General features: G+C 41.3%; 1 protein-coding gene across 1 annotated transcript in view; it reads left to right on the top strand.

Moving 5' to 3' along the window:
- The window catches only part of EYS (eyes shut homolog), a 491695-nt gene that overhangs the window by 301687 nt on the left and 162524 nt on the right, over nt 1–27484 (top strand). Inside the window, exon 24 of the mRNA XM_083729676.1 lies at nt 26732–26952. Within this exon, the coding sequence (XP_083585802.1) occupies nt 26732–26952 (221 nt within the window). The remainder of the gene's footprint in view (nt 1–26731; nt 26953–27484) is intronic.

The raw sequence follows: 27484 nt of genomic DNA, 5'->3' as shown, positions 1-27484 counted from the left end.
AGTACAATTAAGCCTGACAGCTTACATATTCTGGGGTTAGTGAACAACAGAATGCAAGATAAAAATCAAGGTGGGGGGAAAGAGGTATATATAATGGGTTTCTCCTCACTGTATTAGAATTTCCATCAATGTGTGTGAAAGGCAGGAAAACTGGTGTTGTATGTAAAGGAGGCCACCAAACATTAAAAAATAATATTAGGGTGGGGGGAGTATTTCTGTTGCTAGCTATTTAGTAGGGTATTCATTTGGAAGTGGAGCAGTAAAGAAGGTCCTTTCATGAAAGCTTCCTTCTAACACGGTTTTGTGGATGAAAATTAGCTGGACCATGTTTGCTATCCAAACCTATTTATTGTCTCTCATGCAAAAGGTAAACTTGTAACACCCAGTGTGTAATTCATGATGTCATATCGCTTCACTTGTTTCCTTCAAATTATTCAGCCCAGCCCATTTTGGAACTCATTCTCTTTTGTAATTTTGATGCTGTTTTTTAAGATTTCATAACTTGTTTTTGAGAATTTCATTGTGTGTTTTGGTTTACATAATTTTTACTACAGACGTATGATAAATGTGTATGAGGAAAGGAGATTGCTTGCATAAAGTGGGGCTTAATGTAGCAGGATTTGTGTTTACAAAAGAAGTTTTTTGAAATGATTGTTTCGAAAATAATATGGTCCAGGCCATCGCAATCCCACGAACACTCATGGACTTTCATGCAGTTTGCACTCACTTCAATGGGGCCATGAAATAGCGGATTACGTAGTATTTTGTAAGCAATTATGAAAATAAAAAGCAAACTTTGCTCACTCCTTAAGTGTGGCTCTGCAAAAGCAACAGCACAGACCTTGGAGTTTTTCTTATGAAATTGCCATCCCAATACCTGTAGATTGTACATTGGCACCAGGCTCACCCACAATCCCATTGCAGGACAGCCCAGTGATGGGGCAGGGCAGGGTGGTTGCGAAGGTAAGGAATGAACCAGGTTAGCAGTGGTAGTATATGCAGATGCATGTGTGATTACACACAGCATCATTCCAGTGTTTTTCCCACCCTTGCCAGTCCACCTAACCCACTGCTGTTGCTGTTACCTGCTCAGTCTGAAAGTGATAGAACCTGCAACGGGCTTCCAACACTTTGGCAGAAGTGGACTGCCACTCTGAAAATAAATTAGTGGGTCTACACAGACATTGAGCAAGCTTTGGTATCTGAATTTGATAAAGCTGGGCAGCATCAGAGATCTAAAGTAGCAACATCAACGTGTCTATAATAAGATGAAACACATGAAAGGCATTCAAAGAATGACGTACTTTCAAAATGTTCATAGTTTGTTTGAACATTGTCAAGTATGATATGTGAAGTGGTTGCAATTCTCACCCAGTCCACTTGTCATATATCTTAGGCCTGAACAACTTCTGTACTACCAAAGCTAAGCGTTGCTCACCAGCCATGCATCTGTGGCCTGATGGAGGTTTTGACATTCTCCTGGTTTCTGCAAATCCGGAAATGTACATACGGGCCTTTGCTTCTTGTAAAGTTTGGTGTCTAACAGTAAACAAAAATAAATAGAACATAATGTAGAAGTAAACTTGCTAAATTTCTCTCCCAGTGCAATGTCATGCAACTGTCAAGTAACTTTTATGTGCATATGATATGAAGGCAAAAATTAATGTCATTATCTTTGCAGTCATTTTATTATTCATAATATGTGCGAGTGTGTGGTATAGATACATTGTGTTCTCTGAACCTTGTCTTACAACGCAGTCTTCTTCTTGTATTGCATTGCGATACATTTTCTATCGTATGCTCATTATTTTATTTTTAAGAAAGACATTTCATCAAGTACTGTCATATTGCCTTGAATGTACTAGGTGGCAACCCCCACCCCAGCTCAACTCTTTTGAGACCTTAGATAGTTTAATGGAAATTCTAAATCTGTTTCAGAAGTGTCAGCAATTTATTTATTTAAAGAAAAAGAAAAATACCAAGAGGAATGTTGCTCAGCATTCAGCAGGCGAGGCCTTTTATACTCCTCAATTCTAATATCCTCTCCTTTTATGGTGCCAACTTTATCACCAGTGAAATTGGGTCTGCCTGATTCAACATTAACTGTCTTTTGTAGGTTTAAACCTATGCAAGCAAGCATCTTGTATTATGGTGTTAATTCTTGGTTGAGATGGAATGGAAGCTGGATGTGGTTGTTGGCTTTTGCAGTCGTGTATGACTTTTAGCCTGCAATAGATAGATAAACAAAAAAAATAAAATGACATTTTCAGATTTAATGGAATAGAGACATGTAATTTACATTCTGGAAGCCTCTGGAAGTCTGTAATAGTTAATTTGTTTTTACAAAAAAAAAGAAAAAAAGAAGTGTGGTTCCGTTTTTGTAGTAGTGTTTCTGTGTGTGTGTTTTTTAACCACTGTATTAGCATTAAATAATTTAACTAGTGAAGATTTTCTCAACACTTTGTGTGGCATTCAGCTAAGCTGTACTCAATGGTTGACCTATTGAAATGGGTCCACTGAATCATATAGGCATGTATATTTGTGTTTGGGAGCTGATTCAAATGCCCAGGGTGGCTATATAGAAGTTTTTCATGTGACTAGCACCACTTCAGTATGAACATGAGGGGTTGCTTATAAGAATCTTTCCACATCCTCACATAGCAAGGAGAAGACTTCCCCATGTATGTATGGATAGATAGATGGACATTTGGGGCTACTTTCAAACAACTGCTCCCTAATGGGCATTCTGGCGGGGTACAATCACTTGAATAACCATTTCACACATCTGCTTAAACATTGCCTACAGATGACTAGGTATGTAAACTCTTTTTTTAATAGAAGATGTTAAAGAAATAGAGAACAATAACATGAATAAACAACAACACCGTCCCCATAAGCATGCAAAGGGATGAATACATTATTGTAATATAGCATCCCATTGAATTTTACCCTGGCAGGGAAGTTGGCAAGAAGATGTCCCTCCAAAAAGACAAATTGTGATTGGGGTGCGTATCTTTCCACTCCTCCCTCAGTGGCCCAGCAGATAAATGGATGCCACATTTTGATAAATTTATCTGTCGGGAGTTACCCCATAGGCTTCTTGCATTCTTGGGCAGGTTTATCATCAAAGCACCAACAGCCAAACCCTAGTGTACCTTTAAACAAAAAACAAAAGAAAACAGAGGAGTTGTCCACCCACTTCCAGTTTTGTGCCACTTCTCATCTGGCCACTACTAAGCAGGTTAGTCATCTTCTTCATCCATTTCCGTTGGACTCATGTGTAACTAACTTAGCCCCGTGTCAACTCTTATTTTGAGAGCTGTCCAGGATGATGGCACATCCATAGGACTCCCCAGGAAGACATGAAAACAAAGAATATTTCTTTTACAGTTTCTAACAAACACTTGGGTTTTTGCAGCTGACAAATTCTTATATCCTGCCAAACAATTCAGATGTTGTGGCCAAGATAGGCCCACAGAGAGGCCAGTCCCTCCACACTGACAGCCTAGGCATCTGTCCACGATGGAGATACTCAAGTTCCTCTTTGCTGCTTTGCACACTACAAAAGAAGCATTGATTCTCTTGTGCCTCTACTCTGTTGCCGCTGCTTGTAACATGTGAATTGAGAGAACTGAAGCTTTACTTCATTTGTTCTTTTTTTCTTTACTTGTGATCAATGGCCTATATAGAACAAAAGCTTTCTACAGCGGTATTTCAGAATGCAATACCAAATCTGTGTTAGCTCGTAAAAACATTTTTGTATGTGGGGAGGGAATAGTGTGCAATGGTTTTTTATTATTATTAAAAGGAGTTCTTTTTAAAAAACATTCCACACTATTCCTACAAAACTTTGTGCAAACTTATCCCACAATCACACCAACCTTATCTTCTGCCTGTGATTCCTCTAACAAGTTTCCCCAACACTGTGATGAGCTCCAGCTATCTAATCATTCTTTTAATGTGAATGAAAGCAAGTCCACATCCACGAAACCCCCTTTTTAAGCACAGGTTTGTGAGTATATTTTAAACTTATGAATATTTAAGCAGTTTGGAATTTACTCAAAGATGTTCTGCCATTTCTATAACTAGATCTGTTTGGATTTCAAAATACCAAAAGGAAAGCTAAGGCGTGTGCAGAATTTAGTGAGCTTTTGAAAACAAACTCGATATGGGAGTTCATTAACCTTTTGAAGACTGTTTGCTTTCCTTCTTTAAAACAGTTCTGCTCAAGAGACAGCACATGCTATAACTAAATTTCAGGGGAAATGCCTGCAGCTATAAGGGCAGCCAGACCTTGCTGGGATAAAGGAAGACAATTTCTTCTTCTCCCAATCACAGCCTCACCCTGGAGCTGATAAGGGAGGCTTTCCTGCATCACTCCTCTTGGGACCCAAAACTGTGAGCGGATGAGGCAAGTTGGCCTCAAAGGTGTCCTGTATCCTGACCCTGGGCCTTGTAACCCTGAGCTGCAAGCCTTGGGAGCCACCTATCACCCTCAAAAGTGCCTAAGGGGGTCACCAAGCTGACCTAACTGTTTCCCTTCCTGCACCTACCTGCCCAAGTAACCATTTAAACCAGTCTATTTAACAGACTACCATCTCGCCCCACATGGTGCAGAGTAGCAAAAAGACCAGTGTGCCAAGTCAAATAGCTTGCCGGCCAGAAATTCCTACTTTGCCCAGAGGCAACCACCATAGCCACACTATGAAAGGGGGTGGCTAGGTCATTATTGACTAATACGATACTTCTGTTTCCTTTAGGATCAAAATCCCCAGTTCTTGGTACATAGTTCCACATATTTGTACGTAGGGTTTCTGTGTATATATGTGGTTTTGTGCCTCATAAAGTAAAAAATTAATATTCCCACTTGTGGACAAGCGTTCAGCACAAAACAACATGTTCTGACGGATCTGAGGAAGAGCAGTAAGATATTGCAATATTAAGCTAAATTGTGCAAAATTAAACTAGCTATACAAATTGGGAAGAGGTGAAATAGTGTGGTTTGTTCTTCTGAATGATGCTGACACTTTCAAAGGGGGGCACAAGTACGATAACCAGTTTGGCCTTTCAGATGACGTGCAGTTCAGCCAGATCTGCACTTTTTAATGGAAACCTATGTGAAATTATCCACCCTTCAGACCTGGGGCTAGTCTCCCAACAATTGGGAAGCTAATTATGTTGTTGGTGTATTTGTGATTTCCTGCATCTTAAAATAAGAGGACAATGCAGTTATACTGGGATGCAAAATCACATCCGCAACATGGATGCAAAATAACAATTTGTGAATTGGTTACCCTTGTGAATATTGCATATATCTCTGCATACTGTATTCTCTGGAGGAGGAAGAGGAGTGCAGGGGTAGCGCACCGCCCCTGGCAGCACGATCCTGGTAGGGTGCCATCGTGGCTGCCCCCCCACCCGCGCTGGGTGCCACGCCCTTGCTGGCAGCGTGCCACACCCCCAGGACACATGCCAGCCCTGCCCCAACCTGCTCTCCGCCACTGACTGTATTGGGTTTTCTTTTAACTGCTGTGTCCTTTCTTGCCAGTTGATGAAGCTCCATAATATGCTCCTATGCTTAGAATGCTTATTATCTTCATTGCAATTTGATATCCTATTGCCGGTCTCCTAGGTTTTTCTTTTTAGCAGCAAGCATTGGTCAGGTGACCATTTATTTCCATACAACAAATTAGACACCCTCTTCAACGCTATCAACATCATTACTGAATATCTGATTCCCATCACAAGCTAATGCTAGACAGATACATTAAAATTTACAGTTGCACCTGCTTCAGCTGTTTATTGAAATGCATACCAGCAAGCATTGGTGCAGTTTGTACCACATACCAAATTATTTCCCCTCATTTGCATTTTTTTGAGGGGCTTCAGTGGGTGGCAATCCTCTCATAATTATCCTAGTCTTTCAGCAATGAGACCATCTGAGGGAGTAATGGAAATGTTGACATTTTCAAGGTACAGCTAGAAATACTGAGGGTACAGCTAGAAATACTGCAGGGTGGTATATGCTAGGTCAATAGTTTTAAAGGAGGGCCACTTAGAGGATGGTTTGGAGACCTGCCCCCTGCTTCTGCAAATATGAGTTCAGATTTGTACACAGCTTGATCAAACAATTTCTAAATCTTCTAAATAAATAAATCACATTGCCTCAGCCACCGCTCCTTCCACACAACTCACTCGCCTGGCTCTCAGCTGTCCACTAGGAGGCTAGTGTTACACCCTGGTTATAACTGGACTGAATTTGATCCTAGTGGGGTCACCAGTTGCTGATCACAGCTCATCCAGCCTTAACTCAGGGATTTAAATTAAATAACTTCTTAAAATGTTTAGCTATTTGCCTGCAAATTAAGTGGTGCTGTGTTGCTGTGATGGCCTGGGAATCCGATTCAGAGGCTGAACCGGAGGAATCCCAGCCTGCACAGGAGTCCCTGCCTCCAGGGCCGGCTGAACTGGGGCAGGGCCTTGATTCTGAAGTGCCTGCACCTGTGCTGGATCCTAAGGAGCAGGCACCAGGTGAATCCACTCTGGCTCCGGAGGTGGTTGAGGACTCAGTGCCTACAGGTGAGTCTCCCCCTGGGTCCAGTAACCCTTCAGCCTCTCCTGAACTGCAGAGGCTCAGGGCAGAGAGGCGAAGGGAACTGGTTTCTCCCAGGAGGAGTGCTCGCCTTAGGGCCAGGAGAGGCGGGTCTCCTGGGGGCCAGGACCGCCCCTGGCCTCAGAGAAGATAAAGGCCAGTCAGCCTGGTCCCAGGTTGCAGGAGCAATGACGTTGAAGAGCTGTTTCGGCCAGCACCCAGTCCGGTTCCCCAGAGTTCCTGTCCTTGTCCGGCTCCTCGCTGTGGACTCCGCTTCGCCCGTGGAGGACTGTCTGCCAACCCTCAACTCAGGTCCTGGACGTCGCCCCACGGTAACCTCCCCCCCTGGACCAGCACAGTTGCAGAGGCTACATGCCATTACATATACAGGAAAGTTTTCTGTGCAAGAAAAATAAAATATATGCAACAGCCCTTGAGCATCCTTCTTTGAACATTTTGCTAAGCTCTGTTCTATTCTTGTGATTGTCCCTTGTTCACTTTCTAATGCCTGAGATATTTTTTCCAGTTGTATCCTCTGTGTTTGACTTGCCCTCTTTGATTTTCCTCATCTTTTTTATTACATTTGTTTTCAGTGTCTCTTTTCTGTGTAGCTCCTTTTCTCCAGTGCAATTTCCTTTCTGCCTTTGTGCACATCCCCCTCCTCCTGCCCCTTATTATCCTTTTCTCTTTGGTGTTCCTGTTGAAATGATGCATTGCAATGATAATGTTAGAAAAGGTGGCAGGCATAATTCTACCTTGTATTTTAAATGTTCAGAACCATTGTAAACGATTTAAGTCTACGGTGCTTTCTTTTATGAAGGGAATTAGTGAATTGGTTTGGATACTAAGCTAATCCTTTTGAGATATAGACACACACATACATATATGTAGGAACATGCAGACCTTGTCTGAGGCCTGGGGTGGGAGACTTGTCCATGAGGCATGCCACTGCAATGGCACTGCCTAATCTGATCTGATGCTACATGCTAGTACACAGTAATACTATCAAAGCCGTGAAGTGCATGAGGACAGGCTTGGACGTTTTGCCCATGACCTTCCCTGTTTGGCTGGGAAGCACAGGGCGTTCTTGGCATGACAGCACTAAGTCTAGCAGGCCCCTGGCAGGGCCCTACAGCCAGCTTAGCCCTTCAAGATCCAAAGCACATGTATCCAGCTCCCCCCTCCCCCCCACATGGGCATGTATATATGAATATATGACTTTGTGTACTTACAAATACAATTTCCAGCTCATTTATGAGCAGCTTTCCTTGGTCAGCATGCCATGAGCAAAGGCCCGTCTCCCTCTCTTGCTTGTTTTTCTGGAACCATAGGATTATTATTTGTAGCAGCTACATGGTTTCGTACTTTAAGCAGTGCAGGCCAAAAAGATTGCATAATTCCTATTTTGGTCTCCTTAATTATTCTTGACTCACTGTTAGCATGTCGTTGGCTGTGCAAGAGTTCACAATTTCTGTGGGAATAAATGAACCAGACAGGCTTTGTGCTGGAGGCTTTAGAAATGCAGTCAGTTACATAGGATTCCGCTAAAATGTCAGATTCTGAAGTCTTTAAAATATACGTTTATGCATGCAGCTTTCACCAGTTTAATGATGTCAGTTCAAGTTTTCCCCACCATAGAGTTGGTAAAGTATGAAAACCAGATGTACATTGATTCAAGGGGACGGGAAGAGAGGAGTGAATCCTTGTTTTTAAAAAAATCCTTTTTAAAAAATTGGATGTCCCTGCACTATTTCTGCTCCTGAATCATTTTGCACCTCATAGATGAGCATCCAGTAATGGTTTTTATCTGAGCCAAGGTCCAACTCAACTCAGCTTCAGGATCTGGTGGATCAGCTTCAGAACGCAAGATTATTCAAGGCTGGTGACATGATCACAATTTGTAGGATGCATCAAGGGACCATTTCATTAAGGACTAAGTTAGGATCCTTTTTGAAATTACCTTCACAACACTGGAACTATCAAAGTATGAATCCCACGTGAGCTGCCCTGGTCAAAGTTGCATGGAAGTACTTTCAAAATCGTTCAAAGGAACTGGAGAAATGCCGGTTTGGGAAGGAGCCAGTGTCAAAGGGCTAACACCCAATGGGGGCTCTGAATATTCACAGTTTACTTCTACATCGTTTTAAGAGCCAGGGGCTAAAGTGGCTATAAGATCAGTTTGAGTCCTGGCTTCTCTTAATCTCTAGCATTTAGGAATGAATGAGCATTTCACTCATTAGATGTGCTGCAAATGATATGGACCAAATTATAATACAGTCGTACTTTGGTTGTCAAATGCTTTGGTACTCGTATGTTTTGGCTCCCGAACGATCGAAACCCAGAAGCTAGTGTTCTGGTTTTCAAACTTTTTTTGGAAGCCAAATGTCTGATGCGGCTTCTGCTGTTGTTTCCCATGCACCTGCGGAATTGGAAGCTAATTGGAAGCCGTGCCTTGGTTTTCAAATGTTTCGGAAATCAAACGGACTTGGTGAGACGAAAATATTTGGCTCAAATTAGCACATTCTGATAGCAGTGACTAAGGCATGAAATTGGCTTCTAAATATGATGGAAAGATATCCTTCCTCTCCCTCCTCTCTGCCTGATGCAAATCATGCTAATAGTTTTCATAGGCACAACTCATGCCCTAGAGTCATACTCTAGAGCAATGTTTCTCAGCCTTGGCTCCCCAGATGTTTTTGGACTACAATTCCCATCATCCCTGATCACTGGTCTTGCAAGCTAAGGATGATGGGAGCTATAGTCCAAAAACAGCTAGAGACCCAAGGTTGGGAAACACTGTTCTAGAGTACACGCTTTGGATAAATGACTAGATTTTGGTGATAAATCTGGTTACCATAATGGGGCCTATTCCACAAAGAAACTCACATATTGCATGCAGTTGGGTTTAAGGGATAAGTGTAAAGTGGCAAAAATATCTGTGGCCACAATCCTGTACACACTTGCAGCATGGGATGGTCTAATCCAGGCATGGCCAAACTTGGCGTTCCAGATGTTTGGGGACTACAATTCCCATCATCTCTGACCACTGGTCCTGCTGGCTAGGGGTGATGGGAGTTGTAGTCTCAAAACCTCTGGAGGGCCAAGTTTGGCCATGCCTGGTCTAATCTGTAAGTTTCAGTTTTTCTCTGTTTCTCATTTTTCCAGTGATAAGTATTGGTTTCCCTATGTCTGCACTGATTTGTGTTGTTTTTTTCCTTAAAGGGGGGGGCTCTAAAAAAGGGACTCTGTGGGCACCAGGAAAAGCCTTAATGCACATGTATATAATTTCATTGTGTGAGAGGGAACAAGTTCCCCTTTAAGAGCTTGTTAGGGGTAATCAAGGAAATCAATGGGTTGGCTTGAGTATCTGGGATGGTCTTCCAGTCATGTAGAAATCTCAACAGTTGAGATTGCAATTAAACTTCATCAGTGAAGAACATTCTGGAATCAAGCTATAAGCTTTTTCACAGGAACCACTAAATGGGCAGAATGAATGGAGTAAATGATTTTCTTTCTTTCTTTCTTTCTTTCTTTCTTTCTTTCTTTCTTTCTTTCTTTCTTTCTTTCTCTCTCCTTTTAGCCTTTGTAAAGCATGAAATTGTTCTAGTGTTATGCAATTATGACCATTATAGCGTTTCTGCTTGCAAGATGAACCTTTCTCCAAGCTCCTCCCTCCATGTACTTTTTAGGGGCTCTCCCAACCCCCCCCCCCCCAGAGTCAATTGGGTGGGCCTAAAGAAATTATAACATGGGGAGTGGCTCTAGAAATCTACATGCCACCCTTCTTCCCAAAGGAGCCTAGAGTGGGAAACTTATCCATTGTTTAAGAAATCACAATTAAAACTTCTAAAAGCATTTTGAAACTTCTGGTACTAGTTGTACACCTAAGGATGGGTATGCATGTGGTTTGCACTAAAGGTGTTTTCCTTATTTTGGGGCTGACTCTGGCATTGCCATGAATGAACATTGCACAAACTGTGGATGACAGAATACACAGAAGCTGGAGGGTGTTCTGGTCTATTGGCTCACTTCTGAGTGGAAGTGCATATGTGTGTGGGAGATCAGTCAAATATTTGTCTTGGGGAAATAAAACATGTTTTGGAATACGTCAGATTTTTGTTTTGCTTTGCTTTACGTGTGTGTGTTTTTAAGCAGAAGTCCGAAGAAAGGGCTGACCAGCACAGGATTGTTTACAATATTTAAAGTGGATGCTATGTTCCTTGTAAATAAGGAAAAAAATGTATTGTTCCATATTAGTATGGAATATATTTTTTGTGTTGCCACTTAGCTATTTGCAAGTGTAAAAGAACACTCAAGAGAATTACTCAGATGTGTAGATGAACCTTTTTTCTCATTATTACAGGATTCAGCTAGCAAAATATTAGCAGGAAAGAACCAGTGAAGTCAAACACACAAATTACATCCTCCCTACCCCCACCTCAAAGTAACTGTTAAAGAAAAATGGTGGTAGATGTTTTCCTTCCTCGGTGTATCTGATTCCGCTGAGATTTGAAGGCTACAATCTGATGCCTTACCAATTACAAAAACATGTAAATAAAGGGAAATTGTTTTGTTATGCATTCATAAATAATTAAGAACTTCACAGCAGGCTTCCACCATCTCCATGTTATCTGCTGGGAATGTCTCGTAATGGAGATATAGTTGCCATTGTTACCATAGCAGATTGCATTGCTATAAAGCAGAGCACATTAAAGGAAATGGCTAAGAATGCTAAACATACTGAAAGGAGAAATTTGTCTTCTGGGCGTTTTACTGTATGGTTTTCCCCATTGGTGTGAAATGTTCATAATTTCTCACACACAAAGAACACAAATGCAAGACTTGCTGCAACCTCAAATGTTGATCAAGAAGTCTGAGAATTCATTTTGTATTTTCAGCTTCTGTGTCTTAAATCTCATTGTTTATAGAGCTTTAACAAAATATTTACAACACTGTATTGTGTTTAATTGTCAAGGGTAATCATTATACCTCTGTATGATCCCCTCCAGTTATCTCAGCTTGGGAAATACACTTTATGGCAAGATTTTTAATATAAGGAATTTTTTGATTGAACCAAGTATGACACCAAAATCATCTCACTCGGAAAAAAAATAACATTAATGTTCAGAGCTGATGTCCTGGAAACTTCAAACTACTGCTCATATAATCTTTCTCACTAATCAACTTAGTTGACATACATTAGTGAGATTATGTCACTTTTTGGTGTAATTCTGTTCAGTATTATTCTTCCATTGGGAATTGGGGTGGTGGTGGTAGAGATGACGAAAACAGACAAGAGCAGGGGTAGCCCGTACGGTGCCTTCCAGATGTTCTAGACTCCAACTTGCATCAGCCCCACCCTGCATAGCCAATGGTCAGGGATGATGGGAGTTGTAGTCCACCACATCTGGAGGACACTAGATTTCCTACCAATGGGTTAGGGCGTCAGTGCAAAACCTTTCCTGAGGATGGGTGTTCTGCACATCAATTCACAAACTAGATAGAAATCCTCTGAAGCAAGGACTCCCATACAAATCTCCTATGAAAGGTGTTTGCCTAATAGAATAATTGCTCAAAGCTAGAAGGCTAAGATTTTTAATGGTTTCTGATTTGTATATCAGAGGACCATCCATGTTCTTCTCTTGATCTAGAATGCCCTGAGACTTTTAAAGCTCTCTCTGACTTTCCTAGGATGGATTCATTGGCCCATTTAAAATACAACCAAAATGCAGGCAGCATAGTTGCATGATATTATACATGATTCTGTGCTTATTTCCCAGTGGTCTGAATGAGCAGGAATCATAAGGTTATTCCCACTGTATCATCATTGCAAACAGATACCTTTTGCCACAACTCCCTTCCAAGCAGAAGTACAAGAGCAACACATACACTGGAGCCTTGTACAACCGCCACAGATCATTTGCTTTCTGATGCAGCAGATACAATGAATCATAGGCCATGAGTGGGTTGTACAGTTTGCCAATGATGATGGATTTGAGGAAGGTTGCACTGTACCTTAAAAGAAAATCCTTGCACTTGGCAAATGATGAGCCAATATAGAGGTCCTTATACATGTCATGTGAATTGCTTCAGATGTGTGTTGTTGTTGTTTTTAAAGCATTTGCTTTAACTAGGGCTGCAGTTGAAAATCACTTAGGTAAAGGTAAAGGGACCCCTGACCATTAGGTGCACTCGTGACCGACTCTGGGGTTGCGACGCTCATCTCGCTTTATTGACAGAGGGAACCGGCGTACAGCTTCTGGGTCATGTGGCCAGCATGACTAAGCCGCTTCTGGTGAACCAGAGCAGCACACAGAAACACCAAAAAAATCACTTACCTGGGAGTAAGTCCCATTGAACTAAATGGGACTTACTTTTGAGTAGACAGGTATACGATTGCACCGTTCATAATTCTGCTCTATAGCTACACATGTCCTATATTATTATCAGTTTAATTATAACTTAACTCATCTGTTACTAGAGCAGCTTGGGGGCCACTTTCACATGGCTGGATCACACTTTAGAAATATAGGAAGCTCTCTTATCTGGAATCAGACCCACTGGTCCCTCTATAGCTCAGTATTGTCTACCCTGACTGGCAGCGGTTCGGGGGGGGGTTCAGACAAGTCATCTCTACCAGCCCTGTCTGGAGATGCTGGGGATTGACCCTGGGACCTTCTACATGCAAGGCATATGCTTTACCCCTGAGCTATTGTCCTTCCCCACCTTGCTTGAATAATGGAGGTAAAGATCAAATGACACAGTTATTTCAAATAGCAACAGTGCAAGCCCCGCAGAGGGTTGATTCCAAGGGAAAAGGAAACATATAAAGTACCTGATCCACATAGATCCTTTTTTTAAGACTTCACTGGGACAGCTTGAGCTCCAGCTGTACAGCAATGATTCCTGCAACATTCCAGGGATTGGAAATCTGTGGTCCTTTCCATGTTGATGAACTACAACCTCCATCATTATTGGCCACTGGCCATGTTGGCTGGGATGGATGGGAGCCCAATAGTCTCTGGAGGGTCATAGGTTCCCCATCCATAGTATATGTGATGAAGATCATAGCAGGTAGATTTGTGTGGCACGTTGCTTTCCAATATGTCTATCGCATAGCCTGCAGAAATTTCCCTATTTCTCTCTGGGACAAGTGATTTTCACAAAGGAAATACAACTGGCAACAGGAAGATTTAATCAAATTGTAATTCAAATCAGGAGATGAAAGCCAGTATAAGGCTTTCTATTTTGTTCTATAAAAATCGGTGCAAAGTGTGGTGCCTATTGAAGAGCTTGAGTGGCTGTGCTATTCTGGTAGCTAACAGGGTACATTTCTGAGGTTGGCTGGCTTGGGCATAGAGCTTCTTCATGCAACATACAGAAAATGGCTTTCACATTGCCACGTTCAGACATGCTTTGGAGGCCTTGATTTAGCTCCTAAAGCAGTCCTAGGTGAGATCATTGGGGGATATATTTAACAAAGTCGCCTATGATAGGGGAGAGTGGTTGTTTGGTGGAACTGAGTAATGCATTATTCTAAAAACAGGGTGACCTTTAGGGGACCTTGATTGCAAAAAAAAGTTAAGAAACAGGTCTGCCCTCTCATACTTGCATAATGCAGCAAGCAAACAAGCACATTTTGTAATAACAATGGAATTGTATTATGAAAAGATTGGAGAACATTGGATATAAATATTTTGCCTTAATTTCTCAAACTTTAAATTGATTTTTAAATAGTTTATGTGCTTTCCCCTACTGTATCTGTAACCCACAGGACTCCAAGTCAAATTATGCCTTAAGTATGGCACAACTGCAATTTAGATACACAGTGTACCAGTGCCCCCTGCAGCTTGGATATGTTAATTATTTGTGAAGAGCAAATGCTCTTGTTTGGGTTTGGTTTTTTTAATCTGCCCATCAAGAAACATATGATGATGTAAATGCATTTGGATCTGCATTTCTAGCTATAAACCAAATGATTTGAAAGTTTTGGACTTTTGGTTGTTACCTCATTATTTAAAATGTGAAAGAGCAGAAATAAGGTGGACAGTGATTTTATTTTATTTTATTTTTTTTAAAAAGCAGACGTTTCTTATAGGGTGATTTATTGGGGCATGAGGTTTTTGCAAACAGTTAGCCACTTCATCTGCAGTGGACTAAGACTATGTATGAAGAGAGATGGTAATTCAGTAACAGATCTACATGCCTTGCTTACAGAACATCCTTGGCGTCCCTAGTTAAAAGTGATAGCAGTACAAGGAGCAAACAACTGCAGAGTATATAAGGGGTGGGACAACTTTAGGTTTGCAGATCTGATTTATTTTTTACTATAACCTCAGATCTTTCTGGTGCAAAATAGTGGCTCAGGAGGGATGGCATAAATAAACTAAGAATTAAGGACAGGGTGTCTCTGAGCACACACTCAAACTAGGACAGAAATCACCTTCCAACTTCCTTTCCACACACACAAACACCCCCAAAACCCCAGCAACCTAATTTAGGATGCAGGGAGCATTTAAGTTATTGATGTTGGCAGAGTGTGACCATAGAAACCAGGGATGGAGAAATCTGTGAACTGCCAGGTGCTATTGGACTACAGCTCCCATCATCCCTAACCGTTGGCTATGCCAGCAACACTTGAAACCCCTGATATAGAGAGAGTTGCCAATGCAGAAAATGCATTTTCCTCTCATGAAATATATCAGCATGCCCCACCAGGTACTAAAATGTATGGTGCTTTTGCAGAAAAGGTTTCCTTTAACAATACAAAATGGGAACAAATCTTCACAATACCAGAAAAATATATGAAACTTTAAATTACATATTCATTCAGTCTCAGAGTATTGAGAATTTTAAACAATCTCAGAATGGGGACATGAACTTGGATGACTCAGAGACATTTTCAAAAAGTATTGTGTGCCCATCCTTTTCAAGACTTCAGCAGTATGTGATGCCCCAAACAATCTGAGTCAGTGACTACACATTGTATTTCTATCCCTAATTTGTCCCAGAGGGAAGAAAAGCAATCTATAGTACCATTATGAAGAATTGCCAAAAGGATATAAGATCCTTGTAAGAATGGGATGCAAAATGATATCATATAATAACTGTCCATGTACCTTCAACTTCTAAAACTGCCTTGCTTTTATTAATAAGAGATGACAAGCAGTGACTCAGGCAAATACAGCTCACCTTGGGTGGTAGAATATGGAATGAGGAGAGAGGCCAGCTAACATTAAATGCAGCACCAATTGATCACTTGGCAGGAGGCCTGAAAAAAGGAACTATCTGAAGCGGGCTGTTAGAATTAAGCAATTTAAAATAATTGTCTCTGTAAATAGATCTGTTCAATTTCTGTGCATTATTAACACTGGAGTTATTTCATTATAATTTATTCTGCAGTTGCAAGTTAAATTTGCCTTTCTGAATCTGATTTTAAATATGGGAAATTGTTGAATCAGAGTGGTTCAGAAAGTTGTGTTGGAAGAAGGTGCTACTAACAATAAAACATGCGTTTTATTTGCAGACGAGAAAGACCTGGATGGAACAGTTCAAAGCTGTCCCAGATTTTGAAATTAAGTGTTACTCAACTAATTCAGGAAAGGCAAATATAGATTGCTATCTACTCAGCTATGAATTGGCCAGTGGAATAATCAAATTGCAGTTATTGCAGCAATCTGTAAAAGGGGTGAAAGAACTACAGTATATGACTTATCCATGTCTGTCACTCTAAATAGATCTATATTTAGTTAAAGAGAAGGTGGAAATGGAAACACTGCCCTCTGATACGGAAATGTTTCCTGTGCATTTATAATTATTTATTTAAACCATGTGGAGTGGAGTGTTGTGTGAGGGGAGACTGTGTTAAGGGAAATGCTCAGAGGCACATTTATGAGTTCCTGTTTCTTCTTCTGTTCTGGGGGTGAGACCTGACACTGAAAACAGAAGTATTGGCTGAGTTTTGTTGAGTTCTGGCACACATTCTGTTCTAATAGTTAATGACTTAGTCTGAAATCTTCCTTGCCCAAATGCAAGACACCTCCAGCAACAAGTGTGATTTTCTCCACCTCCTAACTATCTAGGATTGCATAACTAACAGTCCTTCTTACATGCATTCTATTTGAAAGCATAATGTATAAAATACCTGTTGTTGATATTATTCGAGCAGTAAATGAATTGGTCAGTCCTTTTTGCTTAATGTACCAAAAATCAGCACTCATCACCCTGGCATCCTAGACTGTGTGGAATTCTTTGTGAGGCCTGACCAACTAGCTTTATTGAGTAGGGCTGTGCAAACGCATCATCTGAATATTGGGGCAAGGCAGGCATATTCAGACCAAAGTGGGACCCCTCCAAGGCGAAGCTCACACATCAAAGTACAGTGGTACCTCGAGTTACAAACGCCTCGGGTTACAAATGCTTCAGGTTACAAACTCCACGAACCTGGAAGAGTTACTTTGAGTTGAGAACTTTGCCTCAGGATGAGAATGGAAATTGTGTGCCAGTGGCGCACTGGCAGCAAGAAGCCCCATTAGCGAAAGCAGGCCTCTAGTTAAGAACAGTTTCAGGTTAAGAACGGACCTCCGGAATGAATTAAGTTCGTAACTAGAGGTACCACTGTAATCCAAAGCAATTCAGGTCCTGCAGGATTTTTGGAGATATTTTAAAAATGGTAATCTAAGTCATACAGTCAGTAGCCAAAATGGTGGAGGGGGGGTGAAATGTAAATATATAAAGGAAATGTCAGGGTGGGGAGTGGGGGAATCGGGGAGCTAGCATTCGCTCACTGAGAGGTCTTGTCTTCCAAGCCATCACTGGAAACTTCCCCAACATTCTCCAGGCACAGGGCTTGTGGGGTGGGATGTTGATTCTATAAAACCAAGTGGACAAGGTGATTTGAGAGGAAGGTGGGCAGCTTTCTGCAGTTATGCCTGAAGAAAGCAGACTATCAAGACCCATTCCAGTCTGGTTCCAGACCTGGATTTGTCAGCAAAACAGACTTGGGCACCCTGACTGATGACCTTTATTGGGAGAGAGGCAGGGGTAGTACAACCCTGTTGGTTCTCCTTGACCTCTCAGCAGCTTTTTAAACTATGAATTGTAACTGTCTGGAGTGACTCAAGGAAGTGGGTGTTGGCATTACAGTATTACTGTGGTTCCATTCCTACCTGCAAGAGTCAATACTAGAAAGTAGTACTAGAAGACTGTTGCCCAGCCCCAGCTTTTGAGTTGTGGTGTCCCAGAAAGGTCTATTCCAGAGTTACCCAATATTGGGTCTCCAGTTGTTTTTAGACTACAACTTCCCATCATCCCTTGCTAGTGGGGTCAGTGGTCAAGGATGATGGGAATTGTAGTCCAAAAACAACTGGACACCAAAGTTTGGGAAACCCTGGTCTATTCTGTCTTCTATGCTGTATGAAACCATTGGGAGATGTCATCCAGAGATTTGGAGCACAGTGCCATCAGTATTCTGTTGACACACAGCTCTGACTCTCCACTCCATTGCAATCAGAAGAGGCTGTGAAGGTGTTGTACCAGTATCTGGAAGCAGTGGTGGGCTGGATGGGAGGCTATAGGCAACTGCCTCCCCATTCAGTTAAAGCTGCCACATACTACGTTTTTATATAGCTACTTTGTGGCTCCTGATTGTACCCCAAAATTCAGTGTTGCCATTGGAGACAACATTCCAGTCAGCATGACTAGCCAGAACAATTTGAGCAAACACCCACACTTTCTCTAGATAGCACCAGGCAACCACAAAAAAATGAATTGTTCTGTTCCCTACTGATCACTGTATTTAGCAAACACATTAAAATGTCCTTTAGATATGTGGGCTGAAAAACAATGTATTGGTTCAGTATCTCCAGGTGGGAATAAGCCAATGGAATACAGTCATACCTCGGGTTGCGAACCTTGCAGGTTGTGCGTTTTTGGGTTACGGACCGTGCCAAACCCAGAAGTACGGGAACGGGTTACTTCCAGGTTTTTGTGCATGTGCAGAAGCACTAAATCGCAGTTTGTGCATGTGCAGAAGAGCCAAATTGCATCACATGTGTGCGCAGACATGGCGCTGTGGGTTGCGAATGCTACGGGTTGCGAACGTGCCTCCCGCACAGATCACGTTTGCAACCTGAGGTATGACTGTAGTAAAAAAAGATGATTTGTCTATATAATTACACCACAATGTATCTGGAACCTTTGTTATTCAGCTTTCACCTTTGCTGAAGAGGCCCCTCTTTATCCTGACCTTTGACATTTGAGATATATATTTTAATGACCGACTCTAGTTGTGATTGAAATTTGTTTTAAACTATTTTAATGTTGCATTTTGCATTGTTATGCCTTACCCTCATGGTGAAGGGGCCTCATCAATAAAAAACTTTTAATTGCAGAGTTGTGTCCCACCTTGCCTTTCCAATTTTATTCTCTTTTTCCAGTTAAAAAGACCATTTCCCATTAAATAAAAACCCATCAAAGTCTTCTGCAATCTTCATCCGTGTTGTCAGTGTGGTGTAGTGGTTAAGAGCAGTAGATTTGTAATCTGGGGAACCGGGTTCGCGTCTCCGCTCCTCCACATGCAGCTGCTGGGTGACCTTGGGCCAGTCACACTTCTTTGAAGTCTCTCAGCCCCACTCACCTCACAGAGTGTTTGTTGTGGGGGAGGAAGGGAAAGGAGAATGTTAGCCGCTTTGAGACTCCTTAAAGGGAGTGATAAAGCGGGATATCAAATCCAAACTCTTCTTCTTCTTCGAAGGGAAGCAACCAATTTCATTTTACTTTTCCAGTGGTTACGGTGTTGTATTTCTCTTTCCAGTTTGCCAAATCACTTTCAACACAAAAGGATGGCCACCTGGTATTCATCAGGTGTGTTCAGGTGATGTCTGCCCCAAGTCTCACACTTTCTCACTCCCTATGGTGGTTTATTGTTGGCTGAGGTTCCCCCTTTCACTGGAGGAGTGGCATCTAACTGAGGAGAAGTATGAGTACTGTTTGGAGCAAATGGGTTGTTAAAAGCACTGCTCGAGTGAAAAAGTATTTGGAACAGCTCTTGCCCTATTCCAGACAGGACAAAGAGAATTACAAATCGAGCTATACTTGCCCTATGGGGGCCACACTTATATGGCTCATTAGCTGAATGAAGGATTCTGACAATTATTACTCTCTGCGGATAGGCAGAGTTATCAGGCACAAATGGCTGTAAAAGAAGGCTTTTCCTCACCATAAGCTTTAATTAAAATTGCACAGAAACTTCCACTATGGAACTGAAGTTACAAATGTGAAATGTCAGCCCAACCAGAAGTCAATGGGGCTTATTCCCCGATAAGCATGCATAAGGACTGCAACCTAAGGCAGATTTTTTAAAAAATGCATATGCTTATAAAAATGCATAATGATGCTTAACCATTCATGATGACTGCTTCAAAACCCACATAAATGTGACTGCTCATCAGTTCCTGTATTAAATGCAAAACATAAACAGGCGGATCTGCCTGTTTGATTTTTCAGAACTGTATCAAGTTCTTTGCACTAGTAGATACTTATTACATTGACACAAGTGAAGTATGGTGAGTGGTATAGATGCAGTTTTTGTGGACACAACCAAGATTCTAGAAGTACTGTCTTGTTGCTGTTCTCACCCAATTGCAGCAGGCATGGGAATATCCAATTTTCACAACTCTGCTTGCTGGCTTGACTCCAAGAAATCTTAAACTGTACAAAGACAAGTACAAATCCTCCAGGCTAAGCATAATTTCCCCCTGGGCAGAGGTGGCCTTGGAATGCCAGCTCCATTTTGTGGAATCTTGCACACTATGCAGAATTAGATCAGAGGGGCAATGCATGATGTTTCCCCACCTAAAAACTAATTCACAGTATATAAACTAGCCTATCAAGGAGAAGACCCTCTCGCAGTTGGGACTTTTCCACATGCAGGGGAAGTTTGTCCATTTTTAAAATATCAAAGAGTATTATGAATGCAGTCATACACCTGTATGCTGGAGAGATACCATCCAATAATTCTACTTGCTCTCTTGACTACTATAGTGGATCCAACCGCTCACCTCCAGTTAATAATACAGTAGACTCACCCCGCTAACTGCCCCCTATTAAATATAGTGCACACACCTCACTGTACCCCAATTACACAGAGTTTTACAATTCACCAGAGGTGGCCTTGTGGAGGACTTGTGAGAGGGAAAAGTTAGATTTAAAGTCTCAGGCAGGAGCAGAACAAACAAGAAAAGTTTATTTTCAAGAAAAGAAGTTGGGGAAACAAAGTTGGGTTAGGAATTGCGTACTTTCAGTTAGAAGCTAAGTTATTTACTTTAACTAACTATAAGATGTCTCTGGCTTAAACGCAGTGTTATAATCACAGCTTCTCTTAACCTCGCTTTACTCAAAATCAGTTGTTATACTTCCGTTTCTGTTACTTACTTATGGCAGGTAGTTCATTTAAATATCTCTTAACCTGAACCTTATCTCTCAACTCAGTTCCAGCCCTAGCTCTTAGCCTGAACCCTGTCTAACATCTCGAATCAAGCCCTATCTCTTAACCTGAACCTTAGCCCTATCTAACTCTCTCCCTCAGAAATTGCTCTTTTTTTTCTCCCTCTCCCAAAGTGCTACTCCTCCCTGCTCTGTGACTAGCTGACTTTGTAGCCAATCATTGAGAGGCTCCAGCACTCTGCTGGAGTTTCTGGGGGTCTGCAATGCCAGACTAAAGTCTGGCTCATCAGTCAGTCATAATTATGTTGTCCTGCTTAACATTAAGAATAGTTCTCAGTTTCCCTCAGTTTCCGCCGTGTGGAGAAATCTTTTTATTTAGGTAAAATTTTGATTTTAAAACATATAAATGCCTTTATCTACAACATAGTTTGGAAAGTGGTTTGCCCATCTGTTCTCTATCTGTTCAAACACATCTAGATATATTGTTGCCAAACTGGGCAGAATGGTTCCCAAGATGGAGGCACCAGTTTTCCTCCCTGTTTGGATACCACTGGATGCCATTTTGCATCAAGATGGTGGATCAGAATGTTCCAAACTATACATAAGAATGTATGTCATAGTTACTTAAAGTAACTATTTTAAATAAAATATTAAATGTTGGTTTTACTTTATATTTGTATCTCTGAGCTATTCTTATCCTGTGCTTAACCATAGCTACTGGTATGTACCTGAGGAAGAAAACTGTGTCTTATTCTGTGGAAGAATAAGTAATAAGTCACAGCAAGAAAAAACTAAAAGTGTGAGATACCCCCTTAATAATAATGGTGAAGAGTCTCCACATAGAGTTGTGACAGTTCACTTGTCAAGCATACAAGGGAACTGCCAGAAATCCTAAATTGGAGACCCAGCACACCATCTTCACTGTGCATCAATTTAATTTATTTAATCTCCATAGCTCAGGAAAGTGTGTGTAATTTGGACATGAATAAGTATATTTTGAGAGATCTGTTTCAAGCATCTTTCTTAATTGTGTCTGTAAGAAGAGTGATGTAGTTGCCTGTTCAGAGGTCTCGAGAGTTACATCTGCCCTCAATTTTCCACATGGAATACATGAGGGAGCACTTCGTTGTTAGGGACATGTAAACATGAAGGTATGAGGACACTATACTGTAGCAGATCAGCAGTGTTAGTAACGTTGGTAGATTGGCTATGATTGATGAACTTGCTGTAATCTAGCTACCTGAACAAAAAAAGGGGGTTAGTATGCATTAATTTTCCTCCCAATAGCTGTAGGACTAAGTGCCAGATTTTCTTACATAAATTTTATGCTGGTTACAGAAGCCAAATTTCCATCAGCTACAAACACAGATTACAAGCATCTGTTCATGTGATTACAAACTTGATATAAAGTGACGTTTCTCATTCTGTAAGCAATTCCTAGACAGGCACTGCAGAATGCCAAAACTCTGCTTTTCTCTCTAGTACAGCTGTTGTTAGGAAATGGGAAGATGTTATCACTGGTGTAAACAGTCATCAGCTATTTTAAATTCCCAAGGGCCTAATTTTTGGTTTTGGATCATTTGATGCTACCCACTGTGTCTTAAACTACACAAAATCCCATGTGTCTGAAATTACAGTGATCAAACCAAAGAAGGGAATTGTAAGCCTATTTAAAAGACTAGTAGCATATACGTCTTTGATTCTTAAAGATCCAGCAGTCACCTGAGATATGTTCTGTAATGAATCTGCTAAACTAGCCAGATATTTGCATAGCTACTATTGTATGAACTGGCCAAGCGTTTCAGATTTACATCTGCCTGCCCCTCTTGAAAACCTTGTCTACGGTATAAAAGGCCCTTTCAGTGTGGGTGTGCTTCATGTTCGAAATAGCATCCTATGGCAAATCCAGGAAACCGCCTTCACTGATGTTTTATTAGGTGGGAAACACATAGTTCAGGGTTTTTCTGTATAAGGAAGGCAGTGGTAGGGTGACTCCAATAGGTGGCAGTTCCTGCAGCCCAGAATTAGCCAACCACGTGGGGCCCATTGTGTAAATAATGTATATATAGCTAGACGTTTTGGGGAAAGTTTCATTGCTACTACGAGCTGAATAAAGAGCATGAAATTCACACTCAACTTGAGTATATTTCATTCCAGATTCAACATAGTAGTTTAGAAGAGCTATTTTATTAACAACCCATATATGTACAGCATCCACCAAGTGACCGTCACCTTCTCTACCTGAGCATGCTAGATGACAGGCTTACTCTTGAAATTCTATTTGCTTAAAGATACAGTGACATATCTTCATGGGGGGGTGCAAATGGGGATGCATAATGAGAGAGAGGATGGGGCATGGAAATGAGGGGTGGACTGTGGGCAAGGGAGAGCTGAAAAAAGGAGGAAGGGAGTGATAGGGAAAGGGGGTGAAGGTGATAATTGTGTGTACGTGCTTGTGTACGTGCCACAGAGACTTTAGGATAGTGGAAAAGGCATGTAAATGGGGGTGAACTGTATGCGAGGGAGAGTTGTGAAACGAAAGAAAGGGTAGAGGAAAAACTACCAGCTGAGCTCCTGCAGTGTGAATCTAAAAGGGAAATTTGTTTCGCATTAAAATTGTTAAAGATCTGGGCACAATTTAATTACAATTCTTCCCTTCCTGCTACATTTTATGCCAGCAATAAGCTTGAGCTCCTAGGGTATGAGATCCTAAATACCAACCTTATATGTACAACAGACCACATTTCACTTTTCGCCCATTCTTGTGCATATTTACTGGGCAGCAAGTTCTTTGTCTGAAGTAAGTGTGCATAGCATAATGTAGCTTTAATTCTTCATTGAGTTATTTCAAATTTTTTAAATAAAAAACTATTAACACAGCTGCACATTAGCCTAAACATTAACCTATAGCAGCCCTAAAGTTGGCTGAATAGCATCATTTCAGTATTGCAGAATAGAGGGGAATAATGGGGGGAGGAAGGAAAATCAGTGTTGTCCATTTGTGCATTTTTGTGTGCACTGCTGAAGCTTCCAACACCTAAATGCCTTTTAAACGCTTCCTAGCTCTTTATTCAAATAAGCATTTTAGTTAAACCGTTTGGAGTCAGGAGTATTACTTATTCATAGCAATTGGAATGAATTCTGAAAGCAGTTGCAGGTATTTGCTCTGTTAATGACCTTGCACAGGCATTTCCCCATGAAAGGGGGCTAACCAAATGGAGGTTTGGAAGAAACATTGTTGCATTAACAATTGGGCACCTTTTAAAAGAAAGATTCTGAGAGCAATAGATCCCTATCTGGCTATTTGGGGAAATCAACAAAACCAGGCAGGAGCAGAATTCTGTTGTCTTGCCTTTAGACTCTAAGCAAGGGAACTGGGAAACTATACAAGTAAGATGGAGATGATTGTGGGAGTGGGGTCTATCTGGTTTGCAGTCTGTGAGGAACACTGAATCCAGCCTTGCTTCTGAATTTGCAGCTGGTGCCCGTTGCCAGGAGTGCCTGAGTGATGTAGGTGCATTTGAGCTGGCTCTCTTATTATTTATTTTAATTGATATTCTTAATTATTTTACGATGTCTCAGAGCTCTGGCCCTCCAGATGTTGTTGAACTACAACTTCCATCGTTCTTAACTGGGTGGGAATGATGGAAGTTGGAGTCCAACAACATCTGGAGGCTCACAGCTCCCTCGATCCTCTCTTAAGATGTAAGCCACTTCAAATTTGTCAGCATGGCAGAGTGGGCATTTGTCTGCAGACAGTTCTTCCGGGTCATGTGGCCAGCATGACTAAGCTTCTGGAGCAACACACAGCAGCACACAGAAACGCCGTTTACCTTCCCACTGGAGCAGTACCTATTTATCTACTTTCACTTTCTGGCGTGCTTTTGAACTGCTAGGTTGGCAGGAGCTGGGACTGAACAACGGGAGCTTACCCTGTCGCAGGGATTCAAACCACTGACCTTCTGATCGGCAAGCCCAAGAGGCTCAGTGGTTTAGACCACAGCACCACCTGCATGCCTTGACATACAATACATCAAATTCTTTCATGAATTTGGATATTTTGCTGATTATAGCTTTATTTAAAGTTTTTTTGGGGAATAATAGTATAAATATCCCTTCCTTTCAGTATTTGTCCCTCTTTCCTTTGGAGGCCCATATCACCTTTTTACTACTGTTCTAGATATTATTATTATTATTATTATTATTATTATTATTATTATTATTATTATTTATATGCCACCCTATACCCAGAGGTCTTAGGGCAGTTCACAGAACAGTTGGACTTGCTGAATCAGGTAGTTCTGATTTAATAAGGGTCTCTTGGCTCTGTGTCAATACTTTAGAACTGTGTTAGCTTGTATTTTATAATGTTTTTAACCTTATTAATCTTTTCTTTAATGCTTAAGTCCTTCTGAGTAATGGAAATATATTGGCAAAACCTATGTGCCTAAAGACCTATCCTTGAATCCTAAATTTTCTGTACACTTATATGGAGGAGGCTAGCATCCCCCTTTAACATGGAATCTGTTGCAAAGAAAACTGGGGTGATCAACTCAACTTTCAGACCCAGTGTAGAAATCACACTTAGTTCACCCTTTGAACAGAGCAATTTGTCACAGAGCTAGCTATGCAGAGGGCATTATTTTAGTGTCTGTAATAGAGGCTCAGTATTTTGTGAACTGACCACCGATTCTTTAGCAAACAAAGCATTCCTCATGTCACCAAATGGATGCAATACCCCTATCTATAATGCAAATAATACTTTTTTTCACTGGGTAGTTTTATTAAAGGCCTGAATCTCCTGAAGACATCTGGCTTTATGTTAAGTGTTCCATGTGTTTTGCTTCGATAAGGGTATCTTGGTGTTTTTGTATTTCTTGCTAGCTATCCTGCATGACATTTGTTCTGTGCTCATAATCAGCCACAGATTATTTTGCATGCTGAGAGTCTGGCAGTTACGCTGGAGCAGATTTACAACTTCTGCTTTCAAATATGATTGGAATACTGGGGCTGCTATTCAAGAACCACCAGTGCTATTTCCAGGGACTCTGAGAGAAAGCTTAAAAAAAATCTGTCCAACATCCAGTGGTGCAGCTAGGACTGGAACTTGGGGCTGAAGTCCAGGCCCCACGGCTCAGAATTTTGAATCCATAGTGCTGTTTGTCAGAGCAATACAATATATGTAGTAATCTTCCTAGGAGGATGGGGCTTGTGTGTATTTGTGTGTGTGCATGCTTTATGCTAGCCTGCCTGAAAGATCTTCTTTCCGGTGGAGACTGAGTTACTGCAATGTGTTCATAAGAAGAGCCCAGCGGGATCAGACCAAATATACACCCAGTTCAGAATCCTGTTTTGCACAGTTTTGTGTGGCTGCCCTGTGCCCTCTGAGCTAGTCGGCTGTCCTCAGGTGCAATGGGAGGTGCTGTCCCATTTTTAGTGCTGAAGTAAGATCTGACCAGCTTTTATATGTGGAATATGTACACTGTATTGTAATTCACCTCAGGCAGGAAGATGTCTTGAGCCTACCTTTCACCATGGCCAGCTAGGTGCCTGTGCTAAGCTCTTCAACCCGGTATGACAGCAATAGTCACCCTCCTGAAAGCTGACACCCAGCGGACCACTGCCTCTGCAGCTAGTGGGGGACTTGTTGAGCAAGTCACAAATGTTTCAAATAAAATTAATATTGTCTCACAGATTTCCTCTATCTGAAGAAACACCGATGGATGTCTCTGGCACTGTTTCCGAAGCACTCAAGTCAGCTTTGCCCTCACCTGCTCGCCCAGTCTCGTTGTCAGTCTGCCAAGAAAATTTGTGTCGTAATGGAGGGACATGCCATCCCATCAATCTTCCTGATGGCGTCAACTCGTTTCAATGTGACTGCCGTCTGCATTTTACTGGACGCTTCTGTGAAAAAGGTAATTGTGCTTCACACTTTTCAGCTGAGAGAGGGATATTTTCCTGGCTCTGTTACCATCCCTCCCTAGAATGTGTGGAGTAGGTTCACTGGCATTTGAGGCAATATGGTTGTGTAGAATCACCACCTGATTTGGATCAGGGATGCACCAGCTTCTGCCGTTGAATTGTTCATGTTGGTTTCATCCTTGTATAACTGTGACTATAGATGCCTAACCTGTAGTACTGGTGTTTTGTTATTGTTCTGAAATTAAATCTTAAACAGGGTTATGTCCATAAATATATTCCAGTCACAGAAACTTTTGTCTACCTTTAAAGGTGGAAAGGATTATTTATTTGTATCCTCCTTAAAGGCCCAAATAGGGTCTATGTATTTACACATACAAAATCAATTACAAAATCCATACATGATTAAAATACTCAATTCCATCAAAGCATTAAAAAACATCCATAATTTAAGAGTGCTGTAAAGCAAGCCAATTAAAAAGCATAACAAACTAGAAAGCAAAATGATTAGACCACAAGTTCTAAGTT

This window comes from Podarcis gaigeae (assembly GCF_964106915.1).
Source record: "Podarcis gaigeae genome assembly, chromosome: 3".
In the NCBI taxonomy this organism is placed as follows: Eukaryota; Metazoa; Chordata; class Lepidosauria; order Squamata; family Lacertidae; genus Podarcis; species Podarcis gaigeae.
This window is presented reverse-complemented; position numbering and strand designations above follow the sequence as displayed.